This window comes from Arachis hypogaea, chromosome 3 (genome assembly GCF_003086295.3).
Source record: "Arachis hypogaea cultivar Tifrunner chromosome 3, arahy.Tifrunner.gnm2.J5K5, whole genome shotgun sequence".
Lineage (NCBI taxonomy): Eukaryota > Viridiplantae > Streptophyta > Magnoliopsida > Fabales > Fabaceae > Arachis > Arachis hypogaea.
In genome coordinates, this window is record NC_092038.1 from 141552828 (window position 1) to 141574743 (window position 21916).

The 21916-nt window shown below is 32.1% G+C and overlaps 1 protein-coding gene and 1 pseudogene across 16 annotated transcripts; one reads left to right on the forward strand and one right to left on the reverse strand.

The window, feature by feature from the left end:
- The first annotated feature begins 474 nt into the window (after positions 1-474).
- Positions 475-4895, forward strand: LOC112734773 (uncharacterized). 16 transcript variants are annotated; one of them, XR_011880478.1, is made up of 8 exons: positions 475-870; positions 965-1019; positions 1238-1302; positions 1474-1630; positions 1756-1846; positions 1950-1966; positions 2255-2349; positions 3973-4841. XR_011880478.1 is itself a non-coding variant. In XM_072233718.1 (8 exons), the coding sequence occupies exons 5-8, from the start codon at positions 1823-1825 to the stop codon at positions 4112-4114; spliced, it is 357 nt and encodes a 118-aa protein (XP_072089819.1). In that variant the 5' UTR covers positions 475-870; positions 965-1019; positions 1238-1330; positions 1474-1630; positions 1756-1822; the 3' UTR covers positions 4115-4895. The 16 variants fall into 16 exon arrangements, 5 of the variants coding, with proteins under 5 accessions (XP_072089819.1, XP_029147675.1, XP_072089818.1 ...); XM_072233718.1 differs by having other exon boundaries at positions 1238-1330; positions 1950-2045; positions 3973-4895; XR_011880483.1 differs by having other exon boundaries at positions 1238-1330; positions 1756-1966.
- A 10691-nt stretch (positions 4896-15586) lies between these two features.
- Positions 15587-21470, reverse strand: LOC112734774 (probable inositol transporter 2; annotated as a pseudogene).
- Between the last annotated feature and the right edge of the window lie 446 nt (positions 21471-21916).

Below are 21916 nucleotides of genomic sequence, written 5' to 3' on the forward strand. Positions count from 1 at the left end.
AGGAATTTGAGGAAGCAAATAAGCAATAATAATTCGGCTTGTATATTTCGGAGGTGATCAAAGCTACTCTACTTTAAGGGAATCTACATGCCATCAGCATCAATAAAAGTATTAAGTAATATTTGTATATCGATTATAAAACAGTAGAAGTTGAAACTGATTATTTAATTTAAATGTTTGAATACTCATATTATTATATAATATGGACTCTCAGATTATAGTTAATTATCAAAACATTCGTTAAACCAAAATTTTAAAAGTTCGAAAACTCCATGTCTCCATCATTGATGTAAAATATTGCAAGCGAAACCGATTGAAAGAAACTTTAATCTAATTGTTTAATTTGAATTGAAACTCCTAATAAAGAAAATCGTTTAACGGTATAAACTGCTATGCATATATACTAATATACTAATCATATTCATTTGGAATTAAAAAAATAATAATAATAAACTAGAAGTAACATATACGTGTTTGATATCGCCTCATTTTCTCCTTCTATTATCTCCCCTTTATTTCACGCACTCATTTCCTCTTTCGCAATTTCGAGAAACTCTAGCTCCCTTATTCCCTTTATTCCCTCCTCGATAGGTTACTCTCTTCGTCTGGTCTAAATCTTCTGTCTCTGAGTCCTGTGCGTTCTTGTTCTTTAAATTACAGGTCTCTGTGGGTCGTTTGCAATTTGCCTGTCTCTGAGTATCTCAATGTGAAGGGCTGTCGTGGTGATAGGTTAGGGTTTCCAGATATGAGATTCGATTTCTGGGAGTGGATTGTGAGAGAAAAGAACGGATGTCTAGTTCTCTGAGTGTGGTGGTCTCTCTCGTTGTTTCTAAGAAACCTTATGTTCTCAACTCCGTGTTCGACAATCTGGTTCGTATTTTGTTTTCAATCGTCACTATTTCTTCATTTCGTTGTTTCATTCAATTTAACGCCAAGAAAACCAACCTACTTTCTTTGGTTGCAGCTGATGTCGCAAAAGTCGCAAATTGGAAAAGGCGATTTGAACAAAACCAATCCGAGTAAGTAGCGTGGGTTGTTGTTCTGTTGTAGGTAACTGGTGTTTTTTTTTACCTCACTCATGTATTAAAGTAAAGTGGATGAAATAATTAGGGATTAGGGTTTTTCAGCGCTAAGATGTAAAAACTGTACGTGATGATAACGAGTTTATTTGAAATTTAAGGTGTTAGATATTTGTAGTCTTGTGTACTATTTGGTGATTTTTGTATGGTGTTGTCAGGCTTGCTGGGAATAAAAAAGGAATGGTGGTCTTCAAAGGCTACGGAAAAACTAGAAAGTGAAAAGGTATCAAAGACCCTAATAAACCAAAGAGGTAATTTAGTGCTTTCTTCTTTTTAGGGTAGGTATGCAAGGCTTTTCGATTCATTTAATTTAAGTGTTTTTGGATTTGTTATTTTTGAGTTTCATATTACATTTTCGATCTCAGAAGGAAGAGTCTTTGTTATTTTTGTTCAGATTTTCAGTTGGCGATCAAGGATAGTTTACTTTCCGATTTTCACAACTGCAGGTGTGGGCGAAAAAATAATTGAAATGGAAAAGCCTAAATTGGAACCGTCCAAATTGGCATTAGGGAAGGAGAAACTGTTGACAGCACAAAAGGCACTAGAAGAAGGTACTCTTTATCATGTATTTTTGGACCTTACATTATGTGCAGAAAAAAAAAAAAAGATAATGGTGTCACATGATAGTTTTATATTACCATAGTTAAGTTGAGTGCTAACTTTTAACTGTCAACAGTTCGAGCCCATAAGAAGACAAATATGGTGTACTAGACTTCACTGAAAAGAAAATTTCTAAGGTTACAATGATACCCACTAGCCATGGAGAAGTATGTCTTTTCTTTTTAATCTGTCTGAGAATCTTCCATCACAGGGATAACTGTTCTATTTATGTATGAGTAACCCAGTGATGCCATTGTTGCTGTAGTGCAGACATTCAATATACTAAGGTATGAGGTTCTTCAGAAATATGATACTCATTATGATGTCTTCGACCCGTTTGAATATGGAAATATTCAAAATGAAAGGGTATATCGTTCTTCACATTCATTATTACTTTTCTTTTCACCATAGTATGCTAATTCTAAATGCTTCTTGCTGGTTGTCTCATGCTTAATTGCACAGAATGCATCTTGCTTTGATTCTTTACATGCCATCAAACTTGATAATAAGTGTTTGGGGGTTATGAGTTGCTTATAGCTTCAGTGTAATACAACATTTCTTGCTCACTTGTTCAGGAAAGCATGCTTAAATACTACGGCACCTCAAGCATCGACGATTGTGATGAACTCATACTAGACTCATATTTAGCATCTGAAGCCAATGAAAATGAGTACATTACTTCATCCCGAAAAATGCAACCATACCTTTATATGCATGTATATCTTGGTTTCATTCCTGAGTGGCCGGCATATTCTTTTTCTTTTCAGACCTATTGTAGTTGGACCAGAAAAAGTAGCCTTAGTTGCTTCCCTCAGGTCAAGAATTCCTATTCAGTAGCTCACTGTTGACCAAAGAACTCACTACAAAAAAAAGGCCTATGGTCACGGTACCATGACCATAACTAGTGAAAAGGGTGACCATAGGTCTATGGTCACGATTTTTGACCTATGGTCACGGTTTTTTCACCGTGGCCTATTATGTCGTGGCCATAGATCTATGGTCACGGTTTTTTTTATCTATAATCACGGTTTCTATGGTCACGGTTTTAGTGTTCAAATTCTGGTACTTTAGGCCACATTTTTTTTACCGTGACCATATGTTAATCTATGGTCACGTGTAAAAACTGTGACCATAGCCTAATCTATGGTCACGAGTTTTCACCATGACTATAGCATCTATGGTCACCCCGCTTAAAATCGTGACCATAACCTTAACCGTGACCATAACCTCTATGGCCACTCCTCCCCAAAACCGTGACCATAGCCATATCTATGGTCACGGTCAAAACCGTGACCAGAACCTCTATGGTCACTCCTCCCGAAAATCGTGACTATAGCCTTATCTATGGTCACAGTTTTGGCTGTGACCATAGCCTCTATGGTCACCCCACCTAAAATCGTGACCATAGCTTCTATAGTCACCCCTCATTATACCGTGACCATAGCCTTATCTATGTTCACGGTTTTCACCGTGGCTATAGCTTATCTATGGTCACCCCTCCTTAAAACTGTGACCATAGCCTTGTCTATGGACACGATTTTTCGCCTTGATCATAGGTTTATTTATAGTCACGGTTTTCACCGTGGCCATAGCTTATCTATGGTCACAGTTTTTACCGTGACCATAGCCTGTTTTATTTTATGAGATTTTTTTTAAAGCATAATCACATCCCAAAATGATGATAATCACAAAATAAATCTAAGAATGAGAGATTCAATAAATGTAAAACAAAAAAGTTTCATTAAAAACTAGATATCCATTACAACACTAATCAAAATAGGGTGTAATTTATCCATTACATGTAATATCAGATAAAGTCTCTTATCAAAAAGTAAAGAACACATCAAAATAATAAATTTAGATAACCAAAATCATTATAAGACCCATCCCATCTTATATTTGTATAGAACATATTTTCTTCACATCATGTCCTCCTGCTAGCAAAAGAAATAAACATGTTAGAACAAAACAAAAATGTTTTTGATGATGCATGCAGTACAGTTGAGTAATGAATATGGAACACAAGTTTAATAAGTCAACCAACGTGAAAATTTCAACCACTAAATAACAGGAGCATTTGCTAGGGTTTTGAGCCACATAAAAAGGACATACTAAGTATAATAAGAACTAGCAACCTTCTGCTAACAAGCTAGATTCTATTGTAGATTCGCTTAAGGCCAATAAATCAACAATAAATTTAACATCAACAGCAATCAGCCACTATTAATTTAACTACTAATTTTAAAAGTACTTACTTCCATATCTTTTGACACATGGTTCGATCCCAATGAAGGAGGAATGCTTCGCCGCGCATCATTTGGTGCACTACTTGCGTCAGGCAGAGATTGTTGGGCAGCTTCTATCATTACTTGCACTTGTTCTGCACTCATACCAGGATTAACTTGTTGCAACAACGTTTTGATCAAATTTGTTAAACCATCCAACTTGAAAGTTAAGTTATTTTGATTTTTCTCCATAGTTGAAACCACTTCAGTATGTTGTTGTTGCATTTGTTGGATTTGGTTATCCTTTTTAAGAGAGAATTTTGTGACTAATCGACCATAGAAACGAACCCTACCATATCTCTCCTTTCCAAAAACCGTTTGAAGTGTTTCATCATCACTGTATCCAGCTTACTTCAAATTTTGAAGATGATCCTATTACACACAAGTAAAATTGAAATAAGTTCATGTGCGCATATGCTGAAAAAAAAAAGATTTACATATTTTTTTTAGTGTACATTTCTAAGAAACTAAACAACTCACAATCGTATCTTGTGTTTCCGAATCAGTCTTTCCTTTCTTGTTAGCACGAGTTACAACAAACATTTTCAGACTGTAATGGATTTTTATTGTCTTCCTTCTTTGCATGCTACAAAGAAATCACTAAAATTACTCGAAGTCGGCGCTGAAGAGCTTGAGACAGCGGCGGCAATGAGGGACTAGGGTTTTGTACTTTTAATTTCCTTCAGAAGTCTCACTCTCACAGAGTGTACGAATTGGGAGAAGAAAGAAGGGGGTTAGTTTCCTTAACTTCATTCGTTTTTTAGTTTTAGCCTTTTAGGGTTTTCATATTCTTTTTTACTAAATAAAGCACAAAATTTAATAATCGATTTAATGGTTAAATTTTTAGTGTATAAAATTAATTTTTATATTGTTCCGATTATTTTATACCGTAACATAGCTAGTATATATATATTTAGAATCTTTTAATTTATTTGTGCATTGCACGAATCTTTTACTAGTATATATATATTTGAAATCTGTTGTAATGTATTAAACACCAGCATAAAGGTTTTATGTTTGTTAAGAGTATATAACTAATAAAAATTATTATATTTTATCAATATTTAGCTAACTTTAAACTAAAGATATTAAATTATAAATATTAAATTTTAATAATAAAAAAATAAAATATTGACTAATATCAATAAAAAATATTCGTCTCATGATATATATTTTTTGTTAGTTAATAAGAAAAAGAGAGTATAATAAGACTGGATTATCTTAATTATTATAAATAAATAATTTATTTGAGATTTAGTTAATATGTGTTTTAAAAGTATATGATAAGTTTATTATTAGTAAAAATTTTAAATATTTTCGTTTAATAAATACAAAATAAATACATTAAAAATTTAAATTTTTCATATTTTTAATAAAAAATGTTATTTTATAATCTTAATATGTGTTCTTAGAGAACATAATTTATTTATTATAGATATATGATTTAAGAGTACATGATAAAATATTATGAGTAAAACTTTTTAAATTATTTTTTTAATAAATACATTAAAAATTTTCAAGTTGTAACCTTAAAATATGTTTTTAGCGCATTAGCTAAATTCATTTATTATTTCGTGTGAGTTTTGAAAGTGAAGGGGCAAAGCAAAATTCTCCAATCAGAAACCTTACGATGCAACTAGATCCTAAAAAGAAATGTTCAAATGAATCAATCATCCAATTTGTAATTTTCCAATCATCATAAAAATCTAAAATAATATTTACAGTCCAAAGAAGAAAGTCATGATTTGAAAGTAGACAGGTTTCTTAACCATGTTGTTCTCTGTCTCCACTCTCCACGAATTAATTATTTTTGTATTAAAAAGGTGAAATAATTAATTTCCAAAATGAGAAAGATAGTTGACTTAAGAATGAAGGAGCCACAAGCAATCAAAAAGATTTCTATCGTAGTTGGAATATGCTAGAAAGCCGTATGTGAATGAAAGATAGCAGGCCGCATGCAAATGAAAGTTGACTCAAAAAGCTCGAAACCAATTCATGCTTTATCTTGCTTTCCTAAGTTTATCCAATTTCTCTGTCAGAAAAAAAAATGTTTATCCAATTTCTAGAGGCCTCGACTTGAATCTCGTACCATAATTTAAATTAGTAAGTAATTAATCAATGAAAAAGTCTAGAGGATCAGTAACTTTTATGTTTTTTGGCCAGTACTTAACCATCAAAATAAAAATGAGTGATTTTTCACCATTAGATATAATGTCACACCATTAAAAATACTATTGATGATCAATTAATGATTACAAAACACCAAAATTGCTGGCCCCTTAACATTTTTCTTAATCAAATACTAATAATCCTTAATTTTCGTTTGTTTTTCCCTTTTGTTTGCATTGAAAAAGTAGTGTGGACTATTTGTTATAAATTTCTTAAAAACATAAAGATTAAATTGTGTATGGATGGGTCATTTTCAAATTGATGAAGCAAAAGACGGGCACAAACAGTTATTAGCGTTGAACACTTGGTCAGTTAGATGAGGGAAGAATAGGGGTAGCATAAGAACACTTTATAGGGTCAAAATTAAGACAAGTCAAGGAATTGAAGGAAACCCAGTTGCAATTGACCTAAGCCATAGGTACAATAACGCTATCACAGCATGAATATTGAATACTGCTTCACGTTATCATGGTTTCTGTTTCTTCGTAAGATTCCACTTCTCTAACTAATGATTCTCCAATGCAATGCTACTGTATATATATATGCAAACACCCGTACACAAACAAGAAATTACAAATCAGTATTTCCTTAAAAAAAAAGATCATGTACACTGGTGGGATGTGATGTGATGTAATAAGTTTTCTGTTCTGGCGTTGTACTAGGGAAAATAAATAAATAAAGGGTAAGGGTAAAAATTATTACCCCCCAGTAAGGCCCATTTATGAGGGTGTAGAGGTATAGTTAAGTGGGCCAGGCTTCCATTCACATGATTTTGAATGTTGGGCCTAAAAGAGGAACTATGTGGACAGTGATTCCTATAGCTACACATCCAAATATAGTTCTTCTATAACGAACTTTTCCACCGCTTCTAACAGTGCCTTAAAAAAAAGAAAAGAAAATTGAAAAAACGTTATTGAGCAATGAGCATGGTAGGACTAGTAGGAAAACCTGAGACTGATGAATGAACAATAGAAAATAGTAATGGAGATGGTGTGAGAAAATAGAAACCTCGTGGGTGACATTATTATTTTTCAAATGATTGAATTGGGGATGAGCTGTTCTTGATGAATGTAGGTCCAGTATTATTCGTCTGGCCTACGACATATCTACCATGTAATCTACCTATTTGTCTTGTATCCCCTAAAGTAAACTAGTACTTCTTTTCTGCCTCTCTGTCTCAGAGCCTACACATTCATTCTTTGTAGAATGTGAACTCTTTTAAATCATTTGAATTTTAATACCAAAAAGAAAATCATTTGAATTTCATAAATTTAGGTAGGGAGGGAAGTATCTTGGCCCACCCTGATCAAATCATACTAGGTTATTCTTCACTGAAACTTAGTGGATCAAGCCCAATTTCCAATGTTGTCCAAAATGAAATAAAACTGGAAAAACTAAACCAAGTAAAGGGCCGGGAATCTTCCGAAAACAAAAAAGCATCCTTCGTCTAAAAATTGTTAGTACTGTAATCTATAAATGAATGTAATATTCGATGAACTTATATTTGATTGGAATTTTCTTTCCTTTATTTAAAGTAATTGCTTGACTATGTTAGGATTCATCTTATGAATGAAAATAAAAAATATACACTAATTACTATAATAAAATATCCTATAGACCCTATTGATTGATAAACAATTAAACATTATGGGAGCAACCTGGATGAGAATGACAATGTACAGAGAGCATAGTTATCAAATCCGGATCGGCCAGTTCGACCGAATGATAAATCGAACCTTAAATCGATTCGAATTAACATTTGAACCGAAAATTCGGTCTAAATTGAGATTCGAACCGAAACGGGTCAACCGCTGATGTCAGTATCACATTGAGAATATACACTACTGTTGGGGTTTGAACTTGAGTCATTTAAGTTGCAAAAGAGCCCTTGCAACCACTAGGACAAATTTTCTCTGTGTTATATGGTGTGTTTTAATAAATATATTACAATTATTACAAACTATTAGACATATCCTAATTAATCACTTGTGTATTAATTCTTTTTGTCATGTAAATTTAAGATATTTTTTATCTTTTTATTCTAATAAATAGTATTCATATTAATTTATTTTATTTTTTATTTTATACTTACTTTTTTAAAAAATATTTATTTTTTAATTATATATAATTATTAAAATAAAAATTAAACTTTATTAAATATCTTTAAATTAAAAAAGATAAAAAAAAATTTTATTAATCAATGATATATTTTTGTTTTTGATCATTATATAACATCTATTAATACTAATATTTTTTAACATATATTTAAATAATGTAATAGATACTAATTAATTAATGAATTAGAAAATAAGTTAATTTGATATAAAAAATTAAATTTTATATAATTAATTAATTATGATCAGGTCAACCGGTTGAACTTGTGATCCACCGGTTGAATCAGTGATTCAGTAATCTAGTAACCTGACCGGGTCGATTGTCGGATCGGTTCTGATAACTATGGTATAGAGGACAAGTGGAGAACCGCCTCAAAAGAATAAAAGAAAATCTTCCCTTTAACACTAAAGTCTAAACTATGACCAAACCATGTTTGTTTGGATTTATGAAAACCAAAACCAGGAGAACAAGATGTAGAGCGCCAGCCCCACATCCCTATGTGCGTGAAGTGCAATGTATTTTCAAACATGCCCTGGCTTCGCACAGATTGGAGGCAAAACCAGCCAGCTGTATAGAGCCCTCTCCTCACTGCTCTTATTTTCAACATCTGCCGGACTCCTCTTCAACTTTTAAAGCCGGTGATGAGGAAGCTGTTGAGGCTGACTGCCATTATTACATATATAATATGCCTTCAATAATGAGGATATAATCTTTTGTGTTCCACAGTTTGCCTACCATTTCTTTCGTTTCTTTTATTAGTGATTGATTAATTGTGTTTGGATATACGAGGAGTACTAGGCGCCAGCAGATTTTGAGTTGTAGCCATCAATTAGTCATCAATAATATATTTAATAGTGTAAGATTTTATCTAAAGATAAAGAATCACTCATTTTCTATTTACTAGCTAAGTGCTGACCAGATTTTCTGTTCCTAGACTTTCCCTTATTTCTTGTATCTGTCCTTTGAAATATAAAGATCCAATATGATAAATTAGTGTTTCTTCTTTACTTATAGCTTGCACCCTTGAATTCAAAATAATAGCTTAATATGTAAACTGAACCCTAGCCAGATTGACAACCCTTTGTGATGTGTCAACTTGTAATTTGTTGTGCTGATTGTTAGTAGTAACCAGTAACCACGCATTATTGACTAATGTTAGACTAAAAAAATTAATTTTCTTGTTATGATAAGACCAAATACATGGATGTCCATTTATGATTTTGGTAGTTAACAATAAAAGAATCACTTTTTAAGGATAAATTTAAATAAAATAAATGAGAGTTAAAAATAAAAGCACCCTACCTGTATAAATAGAAGATATCGTCACGTACATTTTACACAACAATAAAAATATCAAACATTTTTCATTTTCTCTTTCATACTATTTCTCTCTTATATACTTTATTATAATATTATTAAATATATTAATTATATCTATTATATTGATATAGTAATTCTAGTGAATATTACTATTAGAACTATCTAATTATATTTCTATATTTTATATTTGTTACCTCTTCCTTATTTATTTAGTTATTTTACAACACGTTATTAGCACGAAACTCTGATCAAATTTTTAGGAAGATTCAGGTAACAAATTTTCATTATGTCGAAACTCTCTCATCTTGAATTCAATACTCTCGATATATCTGGAAACAACTATTTATCATGGATATTAGATGCTGAAATCCATCTTGATTCAATGGATCTTGGAGATACCATTAAGGCTGGAAATAATGTATTCCAAAAAGATAAAGCCAAAGTCATAATTTTTCTTCGTCGTCATCTTGACGAATGATTGAAAAATGAATATCTCACGTTAAAAGATCCTGCAGATATTTGGAGAGACCTTGAAGAAAGGTATAATCATCAAAAGACGGTGATACTTCCTCAAACCCGATATGAATAGACGCACTTGCGTTTACAGGATTTTAAATCCATTAATGAATATAATTCGGCAATGTTTCGAATCACCTCACGAATGAAATTATGTGGGAAAAAGATATCTGATAATGATATGTTAGAGAAAATTTTCTCGACCTTCCACGTTTTGAATGTGCTCCTGCAGCAGCAGTATCGAGAAAAATTATTTAAAAAATATTCTGAGTTAATTTCTTGCCTTCTTGTTGTTGAACGGAACAATGAGTTGCTCTTAAAGAATCACGAAGCGTGCCCAGCTGGCGCAGCCCCATTTTTCGAAGTAAATGCGGCAAATCATTACCCCAGATGAGGTAAATGTGGCAAGATTTTGGCAACAAAAAAAATTATGGAAGGAAAAGGAAGTATGTTCAAAAGAGAGTATCTCACCAGAAGTGGGATAAAGAAAGAAATATTGGGCAAAATAAATCAACAAAGGATAAGTGTTTCCGTTGTGGTGGAAAGGGCCATTGGTCGCGTACCTGTCGTACACCAAGGCACCTAGTCGATCTTTATCAAGTATCTTTGAAAAAGGACGACAAAGGAAAGAAAACGAATTTTGTTTCAAATGATGCTGAAAATTCCACTACTCATTATGATATATCTGATTTTTTTGAGGATCTTGAAGGAAATATTGGTCATTTGATCAATGATGGAATAGTTTAATATGTGGGATTATTAAGTATCCATGTAAATAAATAATGTAAAGAACTTATTGTTAAGTTTTATTTTCTATGTATTTAAGTTTCAAATATGATGTATATAAATAATGAAATATTAATGTTTACGAATTTTGAAATCATTAAATGTGTCAAATTTTAAAATAAAATTTTAGTATATGACATTATGTGCAGTGTTTCTTAAAAAAATAATTCTAATCAAGAATTCAATTTAACTGTGCATACTACTCATTTTATTAGTATTATTTGTTACCTCTTCCTTATTTATTTAGTTATTTTATAAGATAAATAATAATAATGAAGATGTATGCTTTGCGGATAGTGCAAGTTCGCACACCATTCTCAAAAGTGATATATATTTTACCCATCTTGTGCCAAAAGAAGAATATGTTAATACTATTATTGTCTCAGGCAATGTGATTGAAGGCTTCGGAAGAGCTATAATTTTGTTTCTCGGAGGAACAAAATTCATAATAAATAATGCACTATTGTCTACCAAGTCTCTAAAAAACTTGTTGAGCTTTTAAAATATTCGCCGAAATGGATATCATATTGAGACTATGAATGAGGGAAGTCATGAGTACTTATGTATCACAACTCATGACTCAAATAAAAATGTTATATTAGAAAAGTTGCCCTCACTTTCATATGGGTTATATTATACCAAGATTAGTGCAATTGAATCACATGTCACTGTAAACCAGAAGTTTACTAGCCCAAATGAATTCATAACTTGGCACGACCGATTGGGTCATCCGGGACAACCATGATGCGGAGAATTATTGAAAACTCCCATGGACATTCACTAAAGAACCAGAAGATTCTTAAATCTAGTAAATTTTGTTGTGCTACATGTTCTCAAGGAAAGTTAAGTTTAAGGTTATCATCAGTAAAAATTGGATTTGAGTCCCCTGAATTCCTAGAAAGGATTCAAGGCGATATATGTGGACCTATTCATCCACTATGTGGATCTTTTAGATATTTTATGATCCTAATAGACGCATCTTCGAGATGGTCACATGTGTGCTTATTTTCTTCTCGTAACTTGGCGTTTGCGAGATTACTGGCTCAAATTATTCGATTAAAAGCACAATTTCTAAAAATCCAATCAAAGCAATTCGTCTTGATAATGCTGGTGAATTTACTTCCCAAGCTTTTGATACTTATTGTATGGCTAATGGAATAAGTGTTGAACATCCAGTAGCTTATGTTTACACACAAAATGGGTTAGCAGAATCACTTATTAAACGCCTCCAATTAATTGCTAGACCCTTACTTATAAGAACAAATATCCCAACCTCGGTTTGGGGGCATGCTATTTTACATGCCCCAACACTTATTCGTTTGAGGCCAACGAGTTACCATCAGTTCTCTCCTATGCAATTAACTTTTGGCCAGCAGCCAAATATTTTTCATTTAAGAATATTTAGATATGCGATATATGTTTCCACTGCACCACCTAATCGCACCAAAATGGAACCCCAAAGAAAATTGGGGATATATGTTGGATATGATTCTCCCTCTATAGTGAGGTATCTTGAGATACAAACTGGAGATGTATTTAAATCCCGGTTTGTGGATTGTCATTTTGATGAATTAAAATTTCTAACATTAGAGGGAGAGAATAAGCTTCCTGAAAAGAAACTTAATTAGAATACATCATCCTTGATGCATTTATATCCTTGATCAGAGCAATGTGAACTAGAAGTTCAAAAGATTATACATTTGCAAAGAATAGCAAATGAATTACCTGATGCATTTTCCAATACAAAGAGGATAACCAAGTCTTATATACCAGCGGAAAATGCTCCAATTCGAATTGATGTCCCAGTTGGACAAATTGCCACCGAAGCAAATACACGCCAGAAGCGTGGCAGGCCTGTCGGTTCCAAAGACAAAAATCCTCGAAAGAGAAAAGAGGTAAATACTATTCTTGTTGAAAAAGACATAGTAAAGACACCTGCAGTTGTTCACAATTCTAATATAATTTTAACGCTAGAAGACGTTCAGGTACCTGAAATTTGTGAAAATGACGAGATCTCGATAAATTATGTCTTTACAGGAGAGAAATGGGATTGGAATAAGACAACTATCAATAAAATATTTGCATATAATGTGGCATTAAATATCATACTTGTAAGTAAGGATCTTGAGTCAAGATCAGTCGAAGAATGTCGACAAATGAATGATTTGCCAAAATGGAAAGAAGCCATGAAGGCTGAGTTAGACTCACTTACAAAACGTGATGTCTTTGGACCTATAGTTCGTACACCAGAAGATGTAAAACCTGTTGGATACCGATGGGTTGTGAGAAAACGAAATGAGAAAAATAAAGTTGTACGCTACAAAGCTCGACTTGTAGCACAAGGTTTTTCACAGAGACCTGGTATAGATTATGAAGAAACGTATTCCCCTGTAGTGGATGCGATAACATTGCGTTATTTGGTCAGTTTATCTGCATATCATAAACTGCATATGCATTTAATGGATGTGGTAACAACCTATTTATACGGCTCATTAGATTGTGATATCTATATGAAAGTCCCTGAAGGACTAAAGATATCTAAACCATCCAATGAATATTCGCAAGGGTTATACTCAGTCAAATTGCAAAGATCTTTATATGGTCTGAAGCAATCTGGACAAATGTGGTATAATCGTCTTACTGAATATCTGGCCAAAAATGGATTCAAGAACGATGATATCTGTCAATGTATTTTCATAAAGAAATCTGCATCTGGATTCATTATAATTGTTGTGTACGTTGATGATTTAAATATCATTGGGACTCATGAAGAGATTCTAACAATTATAAAAATTCTAAAAGAAGAGTTTGAGATGAAAGATCTTGGAAGGACAAAATTTTGTCTTGACCTGCAGATCGAGCATATAAAAAATGAGATCTTTATACATCAAACAGCATACACAGAGAAGATCTTGAAAAGATTTATATGGATAAGTCACATCCCTTGAGTACCCCAATGATTGTAAGATCTTTGGATGTGGAAAATGATCAATTCCGTCCTAAAGAAGAAAATGAAGATATCCTTAGTCCTAAAGTACCATATCTTAGTGTCATTAGAGCACTAATGTACCTTGCTAATAATACACGGCCTGATATATCATTTGCTGTGAATTTACTAGTAAGATATAGTTCCTCTACAACCAGAAGACATTGGAGTAGAATCAAACAAATCTTTTGATATCTTCATGGAACGGTTGATATGGAATTGTTTTATCCATATGGATCCAAGTCACAACTAGTTGGCTATGCAGATGTTGGATACTTCGGGAGATCTCAAACAGAATACCTGTTCACATATGGTGGTACAACTATATCATGGAGGTCCACGAAACAGACGATTGCTGCAACATTCTCTAATCATGCCAAAATACTAGTGATTCATGAAGCAAGTTGCGAATGTTTTTGGTTAAGGAGTTTGATCCAATATATTATGTCATCATGTGGATTAATTGATCATAAGATAGCTCCAACTGTCATGTTTGAAGATAATACAGCATGCATTGCTCAACTTAAGGGTGGATATATCAAAGGCGATAGAACAAAGCATATTTCTCTCAAATTCTTCACTCGTGATCTTCAAAATCAAGGAACAATTGATGTCCAACAGATCAGCTCAAGTGACAAGCTGGCATATTTATTCACAGTCACTCCCAAAATCCTCCTTTAAAAGATTGGTACATGAGATTGGGATGCGCCGATTTTGAGACATTAAATGATGACGATAAGAGGGGGAAACTGTACTCTTTTTTCCTTGGTCAGATTTTTTTCCATTGGATTTTTCTTGACAAAGTTTTTAATGAGGCAGTCACATCACAAAGGATATTGTACTTTTTTTCCTTTACTAAAGTTTTTTCTCACTAAATTTTTCTTTAGTAAAGGAGAGTGTTATGATAAGATCAAATACATGGATGCCCATTTATGACTTGGGCGGTTAACAATGAAAGAATCACTTTTCAAGGATGAATTTAAATAAATGAGAGTTGAAAATAAAAGCATCTTACCTGTATAAATAGAAGGCATCGTCAGATGTATTTTATACAACAATAAAAATATCAAACATTTTTTACTCTCTCTTTCATACTATTCTCTCTCTTATATACTTTATTATAATATTATTAAACATATTAATTATATCTATTATATTAATATAGTAATTTTAGTGAATATTACTACTAGAGTTATTTAATTATATTTTTATATTTTATATTTGTTATCTCTTCCTTATTTTATTTTACAACATTCCTAACATTATACCTTTCAAAAATTTTACAATAAGGTCCAATTTAATCCAATTAATTTTTTAGCCCATTAACCAATAACAAAACTGACTAAAGTTAACATTTTTTTTCTTCAAGAATTGCTGTAAAAAATCCAAAAGAAATTTGTTAAAAAAAAAAACATAATTATTCCCAACCTCTGCATGAATCAAGTCACTTTGTTACAGCTTCGATGACAAATTTCACTATAAGATTCAGGCTCAACATGAATTTCTCCTCTACATAATGACGAACCAAATAGCAATAAAGACTACAACATTCAAATACATAAAAGGAGAATGTTATAGTGCCTTTTAAATAGTATTTAATTTGTCAACATAAATAACTAGTTAATATTTAATAAATTTTAAATATTTATTTTAAAAAAAATTAATTTAGGTAATTTAAACACCATAAAATTAGCTATAAATAAATAATAAACTACCGAGTCCGTAAAATATTTAGTTAACTTACTTGAACATTGATAACATAGTAGAATAACTTTAAATTCCACACACGTATTACAATTTACAAGTTTAAAATGCAAACTATTTTATACCCCCCCAAAAAAAAAAAGGTAGTAGTAGCAATTAAAAAGAAGACGCACTTAACCATTCCCTAGACAAACTAAAAGAGTTTTAAAATCTAAAAAAGACAGATAATAACTTTATTACTAGTTTACTGCTTGTTTGGGGGAGCAGTTTTCTTCTCCCAAAACCTGAAGTGCAGAGCTCTGTCTTCCAGCATATTTTCAACTTCCTCAATTGGAACTCCTTTGGTTTCAGGAACCACGATGGCGACGTAGAAAAATCCCACAACGGCGACAATTCCAAAGAGCATGAATGTCCAAGCTGTGCCAATAGCCTTTGTGAGAGAGAGGAAGGACTGTGAAACCACAAGATTGGAAACCCAAACGGTGGTAGAGGCAATTCCTCCGCAAATTCCTCTGTACCTGAGAGGATAAATCTCAGAGTTGATAACCCAAGGAACGGTTCCCATCCCGGGCGAGAAGAATATGATGTAGAGAGCAAGACTAAGGAGAGCAAGCCAGCCAAGGTTGCTAGGACATCCCCTTGTGTACCATGCTCTGTGATCATTCTGGCACAGCTTCTTTGTTATGTCATTTGGGTTCAAACATGCTCCAGGCATCAACTGCATCATCAAGTTATTCTTTATGTTTAGTACTACTACAAAAACAGAGTGAGTTGGAGAACCAGTACGGTCTAACTTACCTTGCTAGATGAAGCACAAAAACCACAATCCACCTTGAGGCATGCCGTGCAATCCCATACAGCAGGGTTTGCAGCTTTGGAGAAAGCAGTGCAAGTGTTGTTACTGAAATGGGAAGTATCTAATGCACTGATCATGGGAGAATGAGTCTCGGTGTGGCGGAAGGTGGCGGTAAGGATGGCGAGAGATATAGCAACGCCACACAAACTGATCAAGGCGAGCTTCTTACGGCCGGCCTTGTCCACAAAGTAAATACTGAGGATGGAACCAAAGGCGTTGAGGCCGGAGGTGATGAGGGACAGAAGCATTGCAGTCCGGTTGGATGCAAAGCCGGCAAGCTGAACAATAGTGGGACTATAGTACATTACAGTGTTTATTCCCGTAAACTGCTGGAAGAATTGGAGTCCAACTCCTGCATACAGAGCCCTCCTAACAGTTTTTGTTTTCAGCATCTTCATTATGCTTATCTTTTCTGAGTTTGCAGCTTCCTTCTCTTCCAACTCAACTGATTCCTTCAAGGCTTGTACCTCTGCATCAACCAGACTCTTTTCTTGATAAACCCTGACTAGAGTCTCCTTTGCTTTATCTTCCTTCCCCTTTCGGTAGAGCCAGCGGGGTGATTCAGGAAGAAAAAACATTAGCACCAATTGAATTAAGGCAGGTGCTGCTGCCACTCCAAGCATCCACCTCCATGTCCCTGGTGCCTGAATCAAGTCACAAAATATGTTTTAGATCAGCTTAAATCCTAATTATGTCAAGTTGATAGTTGAAAATTGTTTCCTAATCAATAATAGTATAGTTGTGATTATTTCTAATAAAACAAGAAACATAACACATGGGTGGTATGTTATCTAACCTTGGTAAATGCCAAGTTAATGAGGTAAGAGAGGAATTGGCCGCCGGTGATGAGGAAGCTGTTAAGACTGACAAGTGCACCACGGACTTTGGTTGGCGAAGCCTCGGAAATATAGAGGGGAGACGCCATGGAAGCCATACCAACACCGAGACCAACAAAAACTCGGCCTACGATGAGAATGGCGGAGTAGGGTGCGGCAGCCATGATTACAGAGCCAAGTAAAAAAGCAAGTCTGCAAGCATGATGGCGATTTTTCTTCCATATTTATCGTTGATCCATCCACCAATTGCTGCCCCTATGATTGCTCCAGCTATTGCCGTACTTACAACAGCTTCCTGAAATTTTGTTTAATAACAAATATATATCAACATTACAACATTACAATTAACACAACAATGTTAGGAATCTAACACTTTAATCAATATTAACAGCACTTTGAGCTAACACCTTATTATTATCTCTTGATATTTTAGATTAAAACATTGGAAGTGAAAAAAAAAATTGTTTTTAGGGCCTAATTTGATATTCAATATTAGAGGAGGTACTTGTAACTTGGCAAAGGATTTTTGGACCATTAAATGGTCCATAATAAAATATGTTTTTTAAGTTTTTCAATAACTGCTAAATAGTTTGTTTTTAATTTTAATTAAAAATTAATCTCATATATTTTATTTAATTATAAAAATTATTTTTTATTTTATAAATGATTATTTTATCATTTATTTATTATATTTATTAATAATAAAAAACAAAAACAATAACGAATTAGATCTTCTATTGATCGTAATAACTTTTTGTCGATCCCAATCGATTAAAGTTTATCTTTGATTCGTTACATCCGTCGTCGACTCAATCAATTGGACTTTAGGTTACCACAAAACAATCGATTGAAAGTTGCAAGACAGTATGGTTTTCGCAAAAATCAATCGATTTGGTCATATTACTCAATCCATTGAACGATGACTAGAACGTGGATTTTTTTATAATTCATTCGATTGTTTATATTATTCAATCGATTGAAGGCTGCTATTAAAATTATATATAAAGGTGGATTGAATTTTATCCGTGACTAATTATATATTCCAATTCAATCCATTGGTATGCTCATTCAATCGATTGGTAGGATAATCCAATCGATTGAATTTTAAATCGCTCCGTTCTCAATTTTTTATCGTTTTTATAAATTTTGAATCGCACCCTGACTAATGGTTTATAAATTTTCATATTACCCAATAGATTGTTTTGTTAATCCAATCGATTGATTTTCTAAGAAACACGATTTCAAAATTTTCGACGGATGTAATGGATCAAAGATAAACTTTTAATCAATTAGAATTGCCAAAAAGTTATTACAATATGGAAGATCTAATTCGTTATTGTTTTTATTTTTTATTATTAATAAACATAATAGATAAATAATAAAATAATAATTTATAAAATAAAAAATAAATTTTATAATTAAATAAAATATAGAGAGTTAATTTGTAACTATAATTAGAAACAAACTATTTAGTATTTATTAAAAAATTTAAAAAACATAGTTTGTTACTAGACCATTTAGGGTGTGTTTGGATTTGCGTTGGAGAAGAGAGAAGCTCGTTTGAGTTTCTTGAAAGCTTCATTTTTATGTTTGGCAATATTTTTATGCTGTAAACACAGAAGTGATTTCTGCCTTCAACCCAAGTTTACCAAAAGCTAAAAATTCTAGCTTTTCCGTTTACCTTTTCACGTTGGATTGAACTTTAGGTTCTATGTACCAATTATGTCCTTCATTATTCATATGTTTATTTTTTTTATAATACTTTTTTCTAATACTCTCTTATGTATATTATTATTTTTTTATAAAATTTCTGTTTTTTTATATGAGTTCTTTACTGTTATTGTTATTTCTTTTTGTATGGAATATTTTTTAACTTTGTATTATAATTCTATTAATCCTATTAGAGTACTAAAAAATATTGAGAATACTAAAAAAAATATTAAAATTTATTTAAATATTTAAAATAAAATTATAAGATAACATAAAATAATTATTTAAATTCATGTCCTTTTTTGTAATTTTTTATCTAAAAGTAATTTTGAATGATGTAATCCAAACAATATTTAGTTTACTATAATCCATTTTGAATAAGAATTACCAAACATAAACCACGTTAATACTAACTCACTTTTGATCAAAATCAATTCTACAAAATCAATTTTATACAAACCTCAGTTTGCAAACCGTAATCCAAAAACACACTTAATGGTTTAAACGTTCCTTGGACTATCGAATCCGGTGTGTTATAACTTTTAGTGTTTGGGCCTTGTATTATCTTTCCCAAGAGGTAGAGACCGTGAATAAAAAAAACCAAGTAGACTGGTGTCTTAAAAAAACAAATTTTAGTTTTTTTCCTTTAAAAAATAATATTAGGAACTAACTTTTTTAGGCTAATATCAATCAATATTTTTAAAATTATTTTGTTTATCTTAAATTTTAAAACATCAATTATAAAATCTAAACTCTAAATCTTGTAAAAAATAAAACGATTTAAATAATATTAACTAACAAAAAATTAGTTTCCTATATTTTCTCTTTTAAAAAATATTTTCAAAGAATCATTCAAACAATCACCAGATAAATTAGAGATTCTAACAATAACATCACTTTTCATCCTTTAACCAAACCAAAGAGGGTAAAAATCAATCTTATCTTATAGCAAACAGATGAGTATGGAGAGACTATATCATTTGAACCATAACACATTAGCTATCAAATAACAATTCTTAAGCTTGAAAATATTTTCTAACTGATTATTGATTAATAAGTTACACTTAACATATCATTGATAAAAAGTATTGAAAGAAAAAGAACAAACCATGCCTTTAGTTGAAAAGAATTAAAAAAAAAATTGTTCATATAAAAAAGACATGACATCTTCATAATTAAAGTGTGGAGATATCTTTCCTAAAAAAAATCGTGGAGTTAATAGCAATTGGCTCCTTTTTATCAATTTTTGCCTCTTTGGGTCCCATCTATTGTTATCTACGGTAACAAGCTACTATGCTTTCCAGGAATTGATGAATAATAAAAATTAGGAATTTGGTGGCCTGGAATCTGATTTCTTTAACGTTCAGATGAGAAAGAAATAATTGGCACAATAATAATGTTACAACAAAAAATTATGAATGCAATTGGCATGTGATCTTCTATATTTAGTGTGACGATTTTGCAATTCTTTAATTGATGATAATAGAAACTAAATAAATACCACTCTGGAAATAAAAACATAATGACATAGAAAATAAATAATAATAAATTCCGTTCCGGAGAAATCTCCGTAAAATCAAAGCAGATAAAATATTTTCCAAAAATAAAAATAACAGATCTGTAACGTTTCGCGAGAAATCCGTGATTATAAAATTCGCAGTCAAAAAATAAAAAGAAAAAGAAAAGGAATCAGGATTCGCGACAAATTGACGAAAAATTAAAGTGAAAACAGAGAGGGAGGAAAAGTGTGATAATTAATTGACTGAGAAGATCAGTTCTCGTGAAGACTGAGAAGGACAAGATGGCAAAGTTAAGCAGCATTGGCCGAAGTGATGGTTAAATTATATCAAACTTAAAAAGCATGTGGTTTGTTTGTTTGTTTTTTTGTGTGAGACTTGGTTGTTTGTTAGTTCTGAATTGTTGTTATACTATGCCACGCGAGGCCATTAAAAAAAAAAAAGAGATTAGTAATAAGTACCTGAAGCCAAACTTTCCTATCAACATCTTTGAAGTCATCTCTTATGTACAAAAGAGCCCCCGAAATAACTCCTGCAAGAAGGATAATTAAAATATAATGAATTAGTTACCGTAATAATGATATAATAATGTTGTGAAGAGAGAGTGAGTGCTGACCAGTGTCGTAACCGAAGAGGAGGCCACCAATTCCAGCTGAGAAAGCCAGGCGAAGAACGTAAGGATTCTTATACGAGAGAGACAAACACTCACGGAAGGCCGAAGCATCAGGCTTGTGTACTCCTCCTTCCATTAGCTCCTTCTCCTTCTTTTTGATCCTTACCCTTCTTCTTTAGGTGTACTCACCACTCACTCACACAGATAAACAACGAGATTAGGAGGAAATTTATCAACGTCTTCCTCAAATTCAGAGAACAAGATAAAGAGAGAGAAAGAGGGAAAGAGAGAAAGAGAGAAAGCTAGAGGAAGTCACATGTAGCAGAACGATATGAAGGGTGCGCATGTATTTATAGATGGAGGTTACACTCTAGAACCAAACTAATCCTCATCGTTTTAAGTTTTTAATAACAAAAAAAAACAAATGAAATATCTTAAATTAGAATTTTTTTTTCCCCTTACTTTCTCGAAAAGGAATTTAAAATTTTACATTTAATTTGAAGAAAGATAATTCCATCTAGAAATAAAATATGTATCTTTTTGTGCATATGTCTGAATTAAGATGAATTCTGGGTCAAAAATTAAAAAAAAAAGATAATTATGGATATAATGAATGAATACATTAAATGAAATTATATTTTAAAATACGCAACTAATAAAAGTAGATTGCCATATATTATATATTAAAATTGGTATATGTAAAAATAAAAATTAATATATTTGATGAGAAATTTATTATTATATTATACGTAAAGTCTAAAGTTTAAATTTTTCATTGTTATACCAATAAAAAAATTCATATAATATTAATTTAAAAATATAAA